Source organism: Herpailurus yagouaroundi, unplaced genomic scaffold (assembly GCF_014898765.1).
Source record: "Herpailurus yagouaroundi ecotype Mexico unplaced genomic scaffold, PumYag 164, whole genome shotgun sequence".
Taxonomy (NCBI): Eukaryota; Metazoa; Chordata; class Mammalia; order Carnivora; family Felidae; genus Herpailurus; species Herpailurus yagouaroundi.
The window spans coordinates 10,497,979-10,511,579 of NW_024412405.1; the positions used below are offsets into that span (position 1 = coordinate 10,497,979).

The 13,601-nt window shown below is 37.3% G+C and overlaps 1 protein-coding gene across 2 annotated transcripts in view; it reads right to left on the reverse strand.

Annotated features, from left to right (window-relative positions):
- Positions 1-13,601, reverse strand: part of ITGBL1 (integrin subunit beta like 1) — a 206,581-nt gene that overhangs the window by 110,430 nt on the left and 82,550 nt on the right. For both annotated transcript variants that reach the window (XM_040487122.1, XM_040487121.1), the window contains exons 3-5: positions 12,369-12,515; positions 4,750-4,872; positions 884-1,024 (exon numbers count right to left, since the gene is read on the reverse strand). In XM_040487122.1, coding sequence (XP_040343056.1) covers positions 884-1,024; positions 4,750-4,872; positions 12,369-12,515 — 411 coding nt within the window. The remainder of the gene's footprint in view (positions 1-883; positions 1,025-4,749; positions 4,873-12,368; positions 12,516-13,601) is intronic.

Sequence of the window (13,601 nt, forward strand, 5' to 3'; positions counted from 1 at the left end):
GTAATTTCAAGGATTTCTAAAAAAAAAAAAAATGTTTATTTATTTATTTTTGAAAGAGAGAGCAGAGGAGGGGCAGAGAGAGACAGGGAGAGAAAGACTCCCAAGAAGGCTTCATGCTGTCAGTGCAGAGCCCGACGTGGGGCTCAAACCCATGAACTGTGAACTCATGACCTGAGCCAAAATCAAGAGTCAGATGCTTAACTAACTGAGTCACCCAGACCCCATGTGTTTTCAAGGAGTTTTAAAAAGCATTTAAATAAAACTAATTTGATTTGATATCAACAGTTAGTTAACTCACTTTAAGGGACATTTTAGCAATACCAACATATTCTTAAAATTCATATCGAAAGTCAATCTAAATTTTATCTGGTTGTCTGACACATAGTTTCTATACCTGTTCTATATCATTTTTATTATTGCAGATAAAAGTGACTCCAGATCAATTCAGTATTACAACCAAGCCTTCGATTTACTCATAATTAAGACAAAAGGGTTTCTTGAATGTTCTCTAGATAATTAGATGCTCATGCTGTAGATGGTTCTGTTAGTCAAGAGACATTTAACAGAAGTATCTACAAGAATTGCCTTTTAGCTGTACTATGCTATTTCTGGATGGCCGCCAAAGAAATTACAGTCCCTATGTTAACTATTTGTTCAGTGAAGCTTAAATAACTACAGCAACTTTCTTATCTTTCTGCTTTGTTACTCAATAAAAAATAAGAAAGAGAAGACTGTTGGCATTGTAAATGTTGACTTACATCGAAGTCAAACACTATAAAAGACGACCTACCCCCACACGCAAGGAAATACAAGGAAAAGGAGGGTTAATGATGAGGAGCTTTGTTTTCCTCCCAATTCATAGTAACGTGGATGAATGACCCACCTCTGTTACTGCAGATTTGGCCATCTGGAGATGTGCATCTTCGCTTGCTCTCCCAGGGGGTGATATCACACTGGAATTCACATTTATCGCCATGCCAACCAGCCTCGCAGTAACAGTTTCCACAGTAACACTTTCCATGGCCTTTACCCAAAATGAATTTTATAGAGTGAGGGGGGGGAGCAACTTTTAAAAGCAAAATTAACTTTCTACCTCTTTGTGATCATTTTTGCCTTTTGAAATAATATACCAGCTCTACAATCCTTGCTTAAACCAATCAAGTTATAGATCTGTCCCCGCACACCATGGTTGTGCATGTACCTCCATAATCGTACACAAAAAGCAAGAGCAAGTGTCTTGTAACTTGTCCTAGCCAGGTAGCTGGTGAAAATGAAAGAAATTTGAAGAAATGACATGAAAGAACGAGACAGGCTGGTCTACTACCCTCCAATCTCAAATGCACGCATCAGAGTCAAATGTATGTAAGCATTCATGCTAAGGGCATTTCTTGAATTAGTCATCCAAGGATTTCATTTGAAATCAACCATTGAGAAACCAGTGGCACATATTTACTTGGAAGCACATCATTAATGACTGAACGCTTCCTAAACCAGAGGAGATATTTCACCTTTTCGTTCAACTGTGTCCCACAAGCTGTTGCGTTCCACCACGTAGAAAAGAGGTTTTCAGTTAAACCAGTGTTTATTACTCCTTTAGGCCAATAAAATAGCATGGACCCCTGGCCTCACAATCAAAGCCCCTCCTATTCGTCAAGGGGACAGGATGACCCATCATTTTGTGTTCTGATGCCACCACTTCCCTTCAACTCCTGCTTCATTTTAAATTTTACCCGGCTTGTTTGTCCTTACATCCAAGCAACCCCTATTGAACTGTCACATCTTCACTTTCTGCATCCATATCTAGCAATCCTACAAGTTCCCAAAAGATGGTAATTCTATTTACCTCAAGTTACTTCTTAGATCCTCCCTTTTTGTGGTTATATAAATTCCTGGGAGTATAGTTATGTATTCACCCAACCATGAATGTGTGTTTGTTCTGGTAAATATGATGAAAACGAGGGTCACGCTGGATTTTGCTTAGTCTATTTTTTCCATTTCATAGAATTATGTTTTATCAGAGTCTGTAGCTAAAGTCATTGTTCTTCCCTCTCTCTTCTCCTGCAGCCATAATTTCACAGGGCCCATGGGAAACTGAACGTGAGGCTATTTTTTCTTCCTAAACACTATGGCATTTCTGGCTCATGGCAAAAGTGTCAGTAGGGCCTGCAGAACTCACATAAGAAAGGGGAATGTACAATAGAATATTCTTGTCTCTTACCCTATTCTTGTCGATGAAAAAAAGCAGACACACATCAGAGAGACAAAGGGAGAGAGCGAGAGAAAGAGTGCTACAGTGAGATATAAGAAAGACACGGGGAACCAAGCACACGATGCCATGTTTTCTACCTAAGTGAGCTGTAATTTGGATGTCCATGGAAAACCTCTTATTAACTGAATAGTCAATGATCATTTCTACAACAAATTTTAATTTGTTCACTTAAGCAAATGTAAAGGATATTAAATTATTTCATCAGTGATAAAATATAAAAGCTATACTTTTTATTTATGAACTCAACAGTATCTATCTCTCAGGTACCCACACAAAATATCACATCCCAGTGCTATGTCCTCAGGAACTTGAAGATTACACTGGAAAACAGCAAGACAACTGTGTGCTAAAAGCTTTTCTATAAGTTGGTTTTTTCAAGACTTGATTAACTCTTAAACTAGAATTTATTTCCTCTATAATTTCAGGAAATTTATATAAGGTGCCACATATGTAAGGATTACCATGACATTAACAAATAATCCCAAATCTATGTTCTTTACATCCAAATTATTTGTATATTTATAAAATTCATAATTGAATCAGGGTCTTACTAAAAAATCATTGCGATATAGGTGAATAAGGAGAGAAGAATCATGTGAAATTACACTTGGATGTAGATCAGAAAAATTAAGCAGATATCCTCACAACCCAAATGAAAATACTGTTAACAGGACACATTTGGATAATGGAGATAAAATACAAGCTTTGGGCAACACACATTCCTGACAATAAATATCATTCTTTGCTTTCTGTAAACTGATGGAGCAAGAAAATCTCCTTTTAAATTGTTTTACCGATGGGCTGTAGAATCACCTCTTAACAGATTGGTTTCATGCGAATGAATGACATGTGGAAAGATCTACAATCCCAGTCAAAGTCACTCCCAGAGGATATTTACCGAAGTGCTGGTGTCTATGGTCTGAAACTTTGCGCCATGAAATTGCTTAAGCCTCAAACAAATGGAAATAGTAAATGGCAAGGTTGGGAGTTAAACATTTCCTGTTGCGTGACTTCATGTTAAATGTTTATATTTACACATGCAAATAGACTTTGCTCTGGTGATGTGTATCAGAACACAATGGCCCCAAGCATGTTCCCTTCCTCTTTGTTTTTGGTCCATAATAATTGGAAATGAAACATCAGGAGGAGGATAAATGCATAATATTTGTGGGTGGATTTACCTAATTGTTCTAATTATTTTGGATTGACTCCATTAGCAGAATTGTCTGAGCAGCACCTAGCTTAGGTCACTGCCTTGAAAAATGTAAATTTTTGTGTTTGTCTGTTTTATTTTGGTGGGTTGTACAGCAAGGAAGCCAGAGAGAGCCAAACAGACCTAAAATAAGAATATCTGAATGATCACAAGAATTGAAGCTGCATTTTTTTTTTACACACAGAGGGACCGCTTGTCCTAAGTCAGTGACACTTTCCCTATGGCTCTCTCGTTCCCCCTGCCCCACTGGCCCCTGATCCTTCCACAGAAAATGCTCTTCTGAAATCACTCATTCTGTAGGCAGAGTAGGATGCCATGGATTGGAATCTTGCCAGAGATAAATGAAATAAGTAATTGCTTATTAATGAAGAGATGAGGCCAGGGGTAACCAGGCTAAAACTTTTAACAAACAGCAGAGATGAGTTTATGTAAACTGAAGGGATGCTCATTGCTCTCTCCTCTCCTCTCCTGTGCTACCCATAGTTGCAAATGTAAACTCTAGGAACAGGCAGGCAGACAGGTAAGCAGAAGACACTTTGGGTGATAAGGAGGGGCTCTTCTCATGGAGCTCCAAACTCCAGGGCCCTGATGCAATTCTCCATGGGGAGGGGTCAAGAGCACAGTCTTCGGTATCAGACACATAAGAGTCTATACAATTGCTGGAATGACCCTAGGTACATTACCTAGTGAATAAGAACTTATTACAGTGCTGGGCACTAGCAAGCGTGGCACATATAATAACTGGTACAACAGAAAACTGGATTGAGTGCTGTTCGTAGAAATGCCATAGGAACATAGAAAAGATCATGAAAAATATTATCTAGGTATGTGGTGGGGAGGGAGAGATTCTAGGCTAATAATTCTATTGGCCTCCAATGTCTCCAATAGTACATGAGACTACTCAAAGGCTGATGATTTAGAAAGGGAAATGGAATGAAGTTAAAACACATAATTGAGAGACTGGGAGAGCAGAGACAGAATAAAAGTGGCCGTGGTAAGCAGAGAAGATAAAGTACCAGTAGGACCACTTCAGGACCACACAGTTGCCTATTGTCATAATGATCTGGCTCTCCCCTGGAAGCAGTCTGATTTTGCATTTATGAAGTACTAGTCTACCCTAAATGCCTCATATGAAGTGTTTTCCAAATAAATACAAATTCAGATTAAATGAGTAAACTTAGTGCAGAACCTTTATAGAGAGATAAAAGTATAAGAAAACAGATCAAAAATCAAGTTACTTTTACTCATTTCTGCATAGTGTACCTACCTCCACATATTTCTTCCGTTTCATCATCTATGCATTCTCTATCATCACACTCACAAAATTTACCATAAACAAGGCCATTTCCATCTGGATTATCACACTTACACCTGCCACAGTGACATGTACCTAAACCATGAAAACAAAACAAAAGTTATTTGTTAGGTGCATATAAATGATAATGAATTTTTTTTAAGTAGGCTTCACGCCCAGTGCCGAGCCCAACACGGGGCTTGAACTCATGATCCTGGGATCAAGACCTGAGCTGAGATCAGGAGTCGTATGTTCAACACACTGAGCCACCCAGGCACCCTGATAACCAATGGTTTTTTTTTAAATCTATCTCTTTCAAAGACAGAGACAATTCAAATCAATTTAATTTTCAATTGTGTATTACTGTGGTTATGATGAGATAGATAACAAAGTTCTTTCTTGGTGATTATAGTACAGCAATTATATTTTATGACACATAACTATTATGATTGACCTCTAATAGTTTCATTAATGTATGATGTATTTATTCATTAATGTAAATATGACCTTCCCAAGTGCAGAGCTACTTTATACATGGCCATCCAATCAATGCATGAATGACTATCTTCTGATTACACCTGGGTCTGAAGTGAACTAAAGCAGAAAATTCTAAGCATTGTAAGGGAAGTAGCATCGCTTATCTTCCTCACCAGTATTTATTCAATGCTTTGCACAATATTTGAGCATAACATTTATTAATAAATATTTGTGGAATTCATTAACAAATGCATAAATTAAAAACTTAGAATCTCCTAGTAATTTCACTTGCACAGTGTTAAAACTGATACATACATCCTTATGACAATAGGACCAGGGCAAGTTTTCGTAGGTATAGAGTTCTGGAACCTCACCAAAACCTCAGGGCAGCTCAGGATGACAGAGGCTCTGGAATCATCTGGTCTACCGCTTATCATATATATATATATATGCCATATATGTGTGTGTGTGTGGTGTGTGTGTGTATGTGGATTTGACTACAACCCTCGAGAGTGATTTCACTGACAGTAAAACAGCATTAAAATGATATTGAAAAATAGAATTTCCATTTAAGGAACTTCCTTTTTAATACTTATTTTTCCATCTGTAATTTATAATCATAGCCATCAACATACATGCATTGAGACCTGACCACTCACCAGATAGCCTCCTAGACTTTGGAAATGCAATGGGAGACCAACTCAGTCATAATCCTCCTCTCAGAGTTTTATATGAGTAAACCAATATGATAAAATAAATGGAAAAGTGCAAAATGTTGCAGAAGAGCTTAGCAGGGGATTTGACTGTGACATGGTGGTCAGACAGAGTCCCTGGGGAAGTAGCTCCTAAATAAGGAACTGAGAGCAAAGTTCTCAGTAGGCAAGAGAAGTGAGATGGTGGAGAGGCCCACTTCCCACAAGAGACTATAGCAAAGGCTCTGTGATAAAAGAGGAAATAAGAAGAAAAAGTCAAAGATGGCTGGAACATAGAAAATGATGTGGAAAGAAGCATAAAATGAATAAGGTGACTAAAGGTGCCATTTATGGAAGTCTTATTATAAGGTCATGTTAAAGATTTCCAACCTTAATCCAGGAAGAATGAGAAGCCACAGAAATATTCTCTACCAGGGGGTCATGTGATCAGGCATGCATTTTTACCAGATTACTCTAGTTAATACATGAGGAATGAACTGAAATGAGGCACAGTGGACATGAGGACATGTTATTACATTTGTCTGCAGGAAAGAAGATAGAGGCAGAAGAGGGTGACAGCAGTGAGTTAGAAAGAGGCAAATACTCTTGCAGGTATCTTCAGGGGAAAGAACAGATGACTCAGTGATTGAGTATATGTGGTGAAGAATCAGGAGGAACCAAAGATGATACTGATATTTGAACTGAGCTACTGGGTATTCGCAAGTCTGTATGTGGTGTGACCCAAAACACATGGATAAGGGGGATTTGTATCCAAATCCAGGTTTTAATAATCAATAGCTATACATTTCTGAGGCTGTTATGTTCATCTTTAACTCTCAAATTCCTTATCTGCAAATAACATCTGCTCCATAGAGCAGTTATGAGAACCCAGTGGTAACTGAATCACCCAGCCATCTTTCTGAAAACAATATTGTGTCCAGTTATGCCATAGACTTCCAGAAAACTTTGAGATCTTCATCTTCTTCCATGAAGATACTGAGTATTAAGAGTCGTGTTCCCAAACATTTCCTCCAGACTCACTTTATATTGATGGGCCCCACAACGTCCTGTCTCCATATGCTCTGCATGATTCTGTCACCTGGGTCACTTGCAATTAGATATTATATTTAAGAGATTTTTCTCTCACAGCTACATAGAAACAGTGATTTTGCAGAATTTGAGCTAATTATTTTTCTTCCCTGAGAATACTCATATGAATTTTACATTTATTAAATTTCACTTTTTTAAATAAATTTATATTATAAATTAAATTTATAATATAAATTATAAATATATAAAAATTAATTTATAAGAGTTCATTTCAAATCAAATTCTGTAATGCATGATATTGTCTCATCGCATTTTCTCTCTAATTATCACCCTTCCTTTTCATTTTCACGTTTATTCATCCTATCTTTCAACCATCCACATATCCATTCATTAAATTTTCTTGCTGCTGATTATATTGTTAGCAAAGTACCAGGTGCTATAGGAGATATTAAGATGCATAAAGTTGAAACTAAGTAAATCATAGAGCAGGAAGATAGAGTTAGAAGACCAATAATTTTTACACATACATATGGGACCAGATGACACAAGGGCCTTTGCAACAGATTTGTGACAGATGCTATATAGAAAGTATAAACCTCAGTCTGACTCTGCAAAGGAGGAAAGGCACAGTAAAGGAGCAAGTTCTTGAGTTGACACTTGATGTATGGATAGAATTTCAACACGTGGAGATGGAGAAAAGGCTTGTGATATTGAGGAAGGAGGCTCGGCTAAGGAAAAAGGATGTGGAATTTAAGAACAGGGCAGAGTCTGGCTTGAGTTTGGAGAAGAGGGTCAGTTTAAGGCAGAGAGTAGAGGATCAAGAATATTGGCTAAGGATTTTAGAATTTCTCTGTCGGAATACCAGGAGACCCTCATGGTTTGGGAGCAAGGTGTGACCTTGTCAGGACAGCGTACACAGTAAGCTGTTTTCAGGAAAGACAGGAAGGAACAGCCTCTACCTCTGAATTCTATGTCTCACTGACACCCCAACAGGCAGGCTCCCTCCCATCCACACATCTGAACCATTCCTGGCTAATGTGGGACGTTTACAACAGCTCAGAGACTTCCTCTCTCACCCACCAAGTAGAATTCACAACTGAGGCTCCAAGATATGGCATATGGAAGCCCAGGCAAAAGTGACAGACTCCTGTGTTCATGTTATGTCATACTGCTTCTTTTTCTTGGTTGCCAGTGAGCTCGGGCTCTGGGATTGGTCTTCTGATTTATGCTAGATTATTTTCGCTCTGACTTTTCATTCTGACTATTCTGACTAATACAGCTGAACTCTCTCTAGGAGGACTTCCCTCTCTTGACCACCATCCATACTCCTGTGCGATGGTGCTGGAGCCCCACTTTGCAGACTGTGCCTTGCCTTCCGCACCCCTATAGAGTCAGCTTCTGGAATGCCTTTAGACCCAGTTCCATCTCATCCTGCCCTGCAGTCTTCCAGCCAGTCAGGTGCCTCCTCTTCCCCTTCTGTTCCAAGCTGCTTCCAGAAACCACATCATAATATAAGGGAAAATATTAGTAGAGAGAACTCAGAGCCTAATGCAGTTGTAGGGGAGTGGTCCAGAACTAGGCTGGTAGAAATAGACATTAAAAAAAGAAGCCATGTACGACACAGGCTGCTAAAGTCAACTTGAAAGGCTTCTATACTGAATAGACAGTAAGAGAGAAAAGATTAAATGTAACACTGAATATGAATAACCTTTTGGTGTAGAATCTCACATCTAGTTGTTTATCCTGAAGGTATGCCTCTAAAAATATGAAAACACACACATACCAATTTATTCTCTGCATTAATATTTGTAATTTCAATATATTGGAAAGTGTCTAAATGCCCAACCATAGGAGATTGAGTGAATAAATTATGTCACCTGTATAGAGCTGAGTCCTATAAATCCAAAAAAAGAATGAGGAAGATTTCTGTGTACTGATGTGGAGTGAATTCTAGGAGATGCTGAGTGGCAAAGCCAGAGTGCAAAAGAACATATATGGCATGCTATTTTTTTGTGTAGGGAATGAATGAAAAACTAAAAATATAATAACAAATACATCTATTTATCTTTAGAAAAAATAAACACATACACAGATAAAGCAGAACACAGTAAAGCTGGTTACCTATCAGGTACGAAAACAAGCAGGAGGGAAGGTTTAGCAAGAGAGTGATGATTAATTAAGAAGGCTTTTTAAATATAGTTTTGACTTTTGGAAGCATGTTCGTCTTCTACATATCGCAAAACAAAATCAGTGAGGACGGAAGGGAGGGGAAAAACTCTAAAACTGAAAGCCATCTGAAGTAAACAAGCTCAATGTATTTCAAACGAGTACAATCACTACACTAAAGGGAGAGAAAAAGAAAGAAATCCAAGTACCTTATGAACACAGCAATTAACTAAGTATCCCAATCTGGAGCATGACTGGCGTGGGGTGGAGGTGTGAGAGGAGATCAATTGCCAACAAATCCTAAAATTTTTTGTAGATTTGCTTTGTACAGTGGTATGCATGAAGCAATTTTAAAAACAATTTTAGGTGTAGCATAAGACTGAACAAATGACCAAATATAGCCATGATGTTGGAAGCCAGAGTTCTCTCACCATGAAAAATGAGACATGCAAATATGGAAGGGGAAAAAATAGGAAGTAACCCTGTTGGGGGGTGGACTGAAGTTGGATGTATTGGTGTGAATTCATGATTTCTAAAATATGTATGTGTATGTATATGCATATACATGTGCATGTACATATGAATGTGTACACACACACATGTATATATATATATATATGTTCATGCATGTTTACTAGCCTGTTTGCAGAAAGGGCCAACAAGCAAATTCACCCCAGTAGAAATAAACACCCTAGTGCTCACAATTTTTATTCTAATACCATTCTTAACCTAAAGAAACCAAGGTTCTTTACAGAAATGGTTGATTCCAAAGCTGTGGCAAGCCAGATACAATATGATTCTGGAATATCTTGTTATGTCAGAAAGGAAAGATTTGCTGAAACAAAATAAAACACAACAACGGAGGCACATCACAAAGACTGAGAAGCTATCTTGAAGGGGTCCCAATTGCCTAATCTGAGACAATCTGAGCACCAGAATAATTGAGTGCAATAATGAATAATAAACCATTGAAATACTGGGAATTATGATACTGTAGTGATAATAAATCACTAAGTAAATGAAATACCAAATAACTGGTTGATGAGAGAAGACTCAATTGTGGTAGAATGTTCAGTACCAACTGGTAAATATGGAAGGAATGTTGGAGTTTGGCAATCATCATATTTCAATCACCAGTGTAAATACTGGGTTAGGTGAAAGTCATCAATGGATGGTAAATCAGGGGTAATTTTGACAAGGATGTGATATCTTATAATTTCTAAGTGTTTCCCCACAGACTGCTCATTTGTTACAAAGGCAAAATCAGTAATTACAGAGCTGAGACATCAGACAACACCTTGACCGGGTGATCAAAATTAACCTCACCACTGAGAGCAGATGGGTAACATAGATTTCCAGATGACACATCCTGAGAACACAAAATAATCTATCTTTCAATTCAGCTAAGAATGTATGACATGAATCTAATCATGAGGACACATCAGACAAAGCCAAAATGAGTAACATTCTTTTTAAAAAAAAAAAAAAAAGGATGGAGACAATTTTCTTCAAAATTTTCAATGCTATAATACCATCGTCTGTGGAAATGGTCCAGATTAAAGGAGGCTAACAAGAGATAACAGCTATAGATAACTCTGCCCTAGACTGGATCCTACAGAGGCAGGGAAATGCTGTAAAGACATTGTTGGGCCAATAAACGAAACTGGAATATGGACGGTAGATTACATAAAAGAATTTCATCACTTTTACAAAAAAAAAAAGATAGACTCAGATATCTTAAAACTGCATTCTATATCTTACCAAATATGTTTGATCATCTACTGAAACAATTCTGTAAATTTTCCCCTGTAAGGTATGCTAATGTAGCAAATCACATGTTTTTTCCCATAATGTTGAAACACTGGGATTCCTAGTCTAACCCCTATTCAGTTATAATGTATTATCACAAAGAAAAAAACCTAGATTTTATTTGAAAAATAAACAATAAAAAATAAATAAATCCAAAAATAAAGGACAAACAAACAAAACAGAATTCAAGTCTTACTACTGAAAGAAGTTTGGAAAGCTGGACGTTTTCAAATGAAGAGGTTCCATGGTAAGTGTGTGTGTGTGTTGGGAGGGGTGGATGTTAGGAACTGGAGGTAGAAAAATCCTCCTGAGAAGACAGAAAAGACTGATGTGCTGGAGAGAAGGAGAATATCAGTGAACACAAAAAGTGACCTGACTGTTAAGGACATTTATCATGGTCCTTGACCGATCCACTCACACCTTGCTTTGGGTATGGCCTTGATTTCTACTAGCAAAACCCTCTTACTGCATTTAATCTACACAGAGCAATTCACTGCAATCTAAGACTGTAGAAAGATTCTAGCTCTGAATATAGAAGGACTCTACCAACAAGGGGAGGAACTTCAGGAAGGAAGATTCTCTAGTCAAATACTTGTCTTTAGCACACAAAACAATGGCTCATGCCCATTGATCTCCATAAGAATTACCTGGAGAGCTTTAAAAACCCACCTCAGGCCAGACCATACCCACCAAAACAACTGAAATAAAGCCTCTAGCATTGTAAGGGAGCATTCTCAAGTTCAGCCAGCTTTGAGAAAAGCTGACTTTTGAGGCTCCATGCGCCCAAGTATGAAAAGAGTATTAAATTATAGTAATACCATCCTAGTATTCTTGAAACCAAAACCAGTTGTTTTGTTTTATTTGGTTTTCGTAATTAATTTTAACAGCTTCACTATTACTTTCTAAAAACTGTTTTTAAATGACTTCTGTGAGATGCAAAAATATTTTAGCCAAATGTAAAATCATGACGTCACTCTATCGTTCTATGTGCATCTAAAGCTTCTATCAAATTAAAAAGATTTGCTTCTATTTGATACTAAGGTATAAATTCAAAGCACTCTTGACCTGTAATAGAAAATAATTAAATCAGTTTATATAAATCCTTTTAAAAAGATTTAATCCAGCATTCAAAATCATAGCTCACAATTTACATAAAATGTTGTTGGGGTGTTGTTTCCTGTGAATATCCTGCTTGAAGAAGGCATTTGGAACAGCTGGAGAGCATCAAACTTGCCAGTCTCAGCAAGATGACATTTTTCCCTATTGATTTATCTGAATTTCGTTTCAAAAATATATACTCAAAAGCATTCTCTCTCAGAGGTTCCACATTTCTTGACGCCTACATATTTCCATTAAAACCCAAATTTGATTATTTAAGGATTTTCATAGATTTCTTACCTGCGTTAGAGCAGATGACATCTTGAGAATTCTTGCACATTTGGTTACTCTTTTTCTTTGTCAGGTCACAGTGAGCTGGGTATTGGCAGGCATCCCCAAACCATCCTTCGTCACATTTGCACTTGCCACAGTCACACTTACCATGGCCTGAGGATTTAACAACATCCAGTCAGACTCAAATTGTTTTTCAGAGAAACCCATTATTGTAACTGAAAGTCTTAAGGGTGATGTGGGTTCAGGACTGAGTTACAATGAATTCAAAAACATGTACATTATGGAGGCCGAGGGGTAATGCTAATGCATACAGTATAATGGAATATGTGGATTTTATTTCAATAACCAAAGTTGATAAATCACTCTTAAACCATTAATTAATTTGTAGAGACACTAGATCATAAACTAGAAGTTTAATTATACACTTCTAGTGTATAATTTCTGTCAGAAAATTTAACACTAAAAAACAAAGATACATCTAGTACCTCCACATTTAAGACAAAAAAGCCCAATAAAATTATTTCCATTTAACTGCATTTTATAACACTTAAAGCCACCACTCTGAGTAACAAGTCTTACATGAAACTCCACTAAACTAAACACTGGCCTTTGATTTATTGGCATTTAGCATGTAATAAAGTTTAATGGACATATTAAATACCACCTTGGGATAAGACTGACATGAAAAAGAAGCACATACTTTGTTTCTTAATAAGAAAATATGGTTCAAGAATCAAAAGGGTTAAGAGCCATATTCACCTACCTCCACAGAAGTTTCTCAACTTTTCATGTTCTTGAGTCAACATTGTGCTATTTTTATTCTTATGATAATTAACTTTATTAAGTGTTGGTTAATGAATCCTACCAATGTTTATATTGACTACACACTAGTCAGATCCAAGTGTAATACATGTACAATATGTGGCTCTTGTCCTCAAGTAACTTAAAGAGTAACTTAAAAAAAAAAAAAGATGGGGTTATCTTCAGCCAGAAATATTCGTCAGACCTTGTGTTAAGTTGAGCAATATAGTCTCCTATAGAAATAACAGGAGACAGATTCTGTGAACTTCCTTGACCTTTAAATGAGCCTTGAAAGGTGAGCAGAGTTTGAATGGACTGCAGGGAGAATATTCTTACATTACTCAAAATAATAATGCTATGTCCCAATGCCTGAAATTCATAGACCAGAGTGGAATGGAATCATTGATCTAGTGCCAGCAGTCATTCAGTGTGGCAGCC